Source organism: Actinia tenebrosa, unplaced genomic scaffold, assembly GCF_029948245.1.
Source record: "Actinia tenebrosa isolate PJP-AT-01 unplaced genomic scaffold, QUT_ActTen_1.0 PGA_scaffold7__59_contigs__length_16204524, whole genome shotgun sequence".
NCBI classification, from domain to species: Eukaryota; Metazoa; Cnidaria; class Anthozoa; order Actiniaria; family Actiniidae; genus Actinia; species Actinia tenebrosa.
In genome coordinates this window covers 2,600,945-2,606,684 of record NW_028292584.1, presented here as the reverse complement: position 1 = coordinate 2,606,684, position 5,740 = coordinate 2,600,945, and the positions used below count along the sequence as shown (strand labels likewise).

At 37.8% G+C, this 5,740-nt stretch overlaps 1 protein-coding gene across 1 annotated transcript; it reads left to right on the top strand.

Annotated features, from left to right (window-relative positions):
* The first annotated feature begins 4,038 nt into the window (after positions 1 to 4,038).
* LOC148905345 (uncharacterized) lies at positions 4,039 to 5,246 on the top strand. Its single transcript, XM_089040539.1, has one exon. The coding sequence runs from the start codon at positions 4,364 to 4,366 to the stop codon at positions 5,108 to 5,110; it is 747 nt and encodes a 248-aa protein (XP_088896665.1). The 5' UTR covers positions 4,039 to 4,363; the 3' UTR covers positions 5,111 to 5,246.
* The last annotated feature ends 494 nt before the right edge of the window (positions 5,247 to 5,740 follow it).

Below are 5,740 nucleotides of genomic sequence, written 5' to 3'. Positions count from 1 at the left end.
TCACGTGATCCCGAGGAGGAGGACTAGGGACAAATATAGAAAAGTTAGAATGGAATGAAGCAGACTGAGGCGGACTCGGGAACTTCGGAGTTGTTCAAGTTGGAGGACAAAAACGTTACGAAACCAGTTTGGACTACTTTAAAATTAAGAATAAATTCAAATATCGTAATGTTTTAACTAATTCCAATATATTATTTGTCAATATATTTGAATGAGAGAATAATCATATTATACTTGCCATTAAAACCCCTGTACATTTGTATACAGCTGCACAAACATTTTAGTAAAAATAATTAACAAGTTCAACACAGGATATGAATATGGACCTCATTCAAGATTTTCTTGAATGCGATTCTAACATGGAAATACAAAAAATGCCACAAATACCATCTCAATCAAGAAAAAGTCTTATTTTTTTCATGCTTTTATGTTAGCCTTGCATCCATGATAATTTTCAGAAGCTACATTGTATTATCAATTGGAATATATCATTAGACTTACAAAAGGTGTACATTCCTCTCCTACCACATATATCCTAGCCTGCATAGTGCCGCCTTGGGGAGGGGGAGGCAAATGGGACTCCCCAGTCCCCCTCCCCCCTACCCAAAGTACTGCTACACAGGCCACATACACACCCTTGGATCTGCTATACTAGGATGACTGAAAGGAGATTTTCAAATTATCCCAGTCTTAGTTACAGTACCGTGATATTAGTTTGATAAATACTAACAATTTCATTGTACCTCAACAGTGTGTGAGCATTTCACAGTTACGTGATTGAAAACTACTATAAATCTTTACTTGCAGTGTATAACATTACAATGCCAATATTAAGTTTCAGTAAATGTGTAATTGTTGAAGTGTGTTAACCCACGTGTGTTCCTTCACTGGAGTTGAACCAGTTCCAAGATTTAAATCCTGGATAGCCACTAAGGATTTTTTGTGGGTAGTATGAACAGTAAGTTAGTATTTGAATGTAGTGATAGTACATTTATTGGAAATGTACTTCATGGCTGAAAGCTATATAGTCGCTGGTGTATTTTTGCACCTAGTCTGATGTATGCCCATATATTTCCTGTATCTTCTTGTGCATATATGTACTCTTATGTATTCCCATAAATGTAGTCCAGTGAATTCCCATGTATCCCCAAGTATTCCATGTGTTCCTATTTATTCATATGTGTCCCCTGTATTCCCCTGTATTCCCTTTATTCCCCATATTCCCATGTATTCCACTGTATTCCCATGTGTTCTTATTTGTTCCCATGTGATCCTATGTGTTCACCTATATTCCTCTGTATTCCCCTGTATTGCCCTTGGTGTTCCTTTTGGATTCCCCAAGAAAATATTAAGGAAAAGAATTTGAATTTTCAAGGACCTTAAAAACATTTGCCTAAAGCTTATTCTTATGTATTCTCATAAATGTAGTCCAGTGATTTCCCATGTATCCCCAAGTATTTCCATATTTCCATACATGTTCCTATTTATTCCTATGTGTCCCCTGTATTCCTCTGTATTCCCTTGTATTCCCCTATATTCCCCCATATTTTCATATAATCCCAAGTATTCACCTGTATTCCCATGTGTTCCTATTTGTTCCCATTTGATCCTATGTGTTTAACTATATTCCTCTGTATTCCCCTGTATTGCCCTTGGTGTTTGTTTCAGATTCCCCCCAAAAAACAGTAAGGACAAGAATTTGAATTTTCAAGGACCTTCAAAACATTTTGTCTAAATTTGCTTCAAGGTATCAGGAGGGGATTTGAACCCCTATATGTGCTACGTCAAATTTTGGATGGACTATTCACAGTTTTCAAAAAATAAATTCATGGACATGTCAGAAATTACCAGGGGGGTGGGGGGTGGAAACATGGGGAGGGTCATAACTTTTTAAGTCCCTAAAAAAGGGAGGGTCAAGAAAAAATGGGCTGCTTAAAGGGGAGGGTCATTCAACATGCTCGAGCTCATACAGTTGTTGTTCACAGTATAAACATATAAGAAAAATTAGGGCTATATTTGGTTCAAATAACCACAACAACAACAAAGATAGGTAAAGCTACTGGGTTTGATGGTGTCAACATTAAAGAAATCAGAGCTAATATTCAATCTCTGGCTAAACCACTGTCACATGTTATAAATCTATATTTCCACTGGCATTGCTCCTAATAGTACTAAACTTGCCAGTGTGATTCCTATATATAAAAGTGGTTGTTCTTCTGAATTTAGTAATTATAGACCAATTTCTATACTCCCTGTCTTTTCAAAATTCTTTGAGAAGGTTATTTATGATAGGTTAGTTGCTTTTATAACCAAACATAACATACTTTATGAACATCAATATGGCTTTCGCTCCAGTTATTCAACCAACTTAGCTATTATTCAAATGGTTAACCACATTTCCGCATCAATTGATAAGGAACTTTCCACAGGTGTATTCCTGGACCTGTCAAAAGCTTTTGATACAGTAAATCACAACATAATTTTTAAAAAACTAGAATATTATGGAATTAGAGGATTAGCTTTGAGCTGGATAACCAGTTACTTAATAAATAGAAAACAATATGTTGAAATTGAAAATAATTTATCTACCCAGATGACGATTAAATGCGGTATTCCTCAAGGAAGTATTCTAGGACCTTTATTATTTATCATTTATGTCAACGACATAGCGAACTCTTCAGATCTACTGAAATTTATATTATTTGCTGATGATACTAATGTATTTTATTCTGGTAAAAATATGAATAATTTAAATCATATCTTGAACTCTGAGCTTGACAAAGTTCGACATGGCTAATCGTGAACGATACTATAAATATCAAGAAAACTAACTATATACTATTTAAGACAAGACAGAGGTCATTGAATAACAATGTTCTGACATTAAAAATTAATAATGTATTAATTGAACAAAAACAAAAGACCAAATGCTTTCCGTAGAACAAATATCAAATAATTCACAGTAATAAGTCAAGGGCCAAAACTGTGGAACATGCTACCCACTCACATTAGGTCAGCAAGTTCACATACTATTTCAAAATTTACACTAAAAAAGCATCTCATCAGCTGTTATGTCTAAACAATGATCTTTATGTGCTTATTAATCTCTATCAATTGAGTTTAATTTTATTTTTTAAAATCATACTTTAAATGAACTCTTTATAATTAGATCATTGTAAATTAATACTTTCCAACTTCAACTTCATGTGCATATGTATGTACTAATATGTATTTATTTCTATATATTTATTTCTGTGAATTACTATTTAAAATAGATTAACATGTATGAAATGCCCTTAAAATGTCGTAGAATATAAATATATTTGTTTTTGTTTTAATAGAGTTTTGAGCTTTCCTCATGATCACTATTTTCAGCATCAGCTTCATCATCACATGAACTGCTATGAGCATCATCATCATCATCATTTATGTCGTCAGAATTAATATGATCACTTTCATCATCATCATCATTTTCATTAAAATTGAAGCATAAATATTGTTTGATGATATCTTGGGATTCTTTTGTAAATAATCCTTTGTCAAAAGCAAGTTGGACATATAGTTTTCATGCCTTGAATAGCCCACTTATCCCTTCAAAATGGTGTATTTACAACTATAATACAGGTATTGCAATAACTAGATATATCATCTACACAAGATGGGAGGGCCATGTTATTTTATGCTAGGCCCAAGGGAAGGGTAAGGAACTTTCATTCCCATGCTTGGATGGGTCACCCCATTTCCAACCTCAAATTCAAAAATTCCCACCCCCCTCCCCCTCCAACCTGGCTAATTTCTGACAAGTCCCTTAGAATATTATGTTTTGGATGCAGTCATTGAATATTTTTCCCTTTTTGGCATTAGGTCAAAGGGATTAATTGACTAACTGACAAGCGGGGTGATCACATTTCATTCTTGTTCTCAGCTTGCGAAGTTTCAACACGTTTGTACATAGCTCTAGTTTTAGTTTGATTTTTATCATGGTTCGTCCTAAACTTTGTCCAGGCTGCCATCTAGAACTGTCCCAGCATGGTTTTGGGCATGCGGGACGAGATTGTACTGGTCCACGTTCTGTTCACGGAGACGAGCACAACACAAGTACCACAAGAACTCAACACGACGGTACTCCATTGACAACATCTCGGTCATGTCCTTCTGGTTCTGAGGTGTTAGCCTCGGTTATTGATTCGGTGGCAACTTTAACGCAGGAGATGAAGGCTCTCAGAACCGAAAACGTGGAAATCTGCGCTATGGTAAGTGCTTCGAATGGCCGACCACTGCCCCCTTCTTTGCCACCACAGAACTCGGTCACTTTAACAGAGCTCCGAGTGATGAAGGACCTATCTGAACAAATGATCGCCAAATGGATCGTCTGGATTTGGCTTCCAATGACTCCGACGAGGAGGAGCCCGCTCCCCGCCCACGACCAGTTGCATTACGCTCATCCGGTAAGTTGCGATCGGGAAAAGAGGACAAACCTACGTCTATTGTTGTCAATAAGCAGTTATGGCCGCAGCGCTTTTTATGTGTCACAAGGATGGGCAAGGAGGCTTCTTACGACCAGCTATCTCTCGCGCAATTCGTAGCCGGTTATTCACAGATTTTGTTGTCCGAGGAGCTCAGTGAGCTTGATCAACACGAACGTACCAAGCACTTTGTCTCTCTCATGTACTTCGCACAGCAGTACACATGGGAGGCAGTTCTGGCGTACCACGCATCGGTCTTGCTCGAGATCGAGCGCGGATTGTTTCACTGGGGCGACTCGTTCTTCCATCTGGAAAGTCGTACACTGTACGGAAAGCCATCATTGTCGGCATCCAAGCCCACCTCGACCGGTTCTACTCACATATTATTTTGTCGGGACTATCAGAAAGGCAAATGCCCACAAACGAAGAATCATTACGGGTTCATTCGCGGAGAGCGAAAATGGCTGCAGCACATCTGCGCCGATTGCTGGATAAAGAGCCGAGCTCAAGAAGCATATCGTGAAGGGACTACGGATTGTCCTTTGTTCACAGCGCCTCCAAAAAACTGCGATTCCACCTCCGCCGTCCTGAAGGGGAATAATGATCTTTCAACTACGTGTTGTTTGAATTCGGATGGCTTCTAGGATTTTGTCGAGACTTTGTTCCTTAGTCCTCTCCCCGAACGCACCGTGGGGCTTTGGATTTCCCGGATATTGTGACATGACATTTGAAACAGGAAATTAGTCGGGGGCGTGTTGCGGGACCTTTTGACTCGCCTCCATTTACACCTGACTTTGTTGTTTCACCATTGAACTGTTTGAAGAAATAGTTGAAGTTACCACTGGCCCTTTAGAGTGCAAGCGGGAACAGATGTGTAACTACAGTAATTAGCTTTACACCTTGTTTAAGCCTTAGCCTCGGGCATAATAGCCTTTCAGTTATTTTATAAGACCCGTCTATGGTTTATACCGTGTTTAGTGAAGCACACGGCAACGCCCTGAGATTTCTACTGCTTAGTAAGCATTCAATTTACAAAGCCAGGCCTATATCTGTATTTATACATTTAAATCTGTACCTTTAAGTCTAAAGCCTTTATTGATCTCATTATCGCTAGTACATTTTCACGTCGCTTGGATTAGCACACCCTAAGGCATAGCCAAAATCGCATCATTTATATATTAGTATTCATAAGAGTTTATAGTAGTTATTTGATTGCTATGTTATCATAAAAACTATATTAGTATCATTTTACTTGTACCTTTAGTTTCTTAATT

Coding starts and splice junctions, on each gene's coding strand:
- LOC148905345 (XM_089040539.1), top strand. CDS start 4,364: ATGGATCGTCTGGATTTGGCTTCCAATGACTCCGACGAGGAGGAGCCC.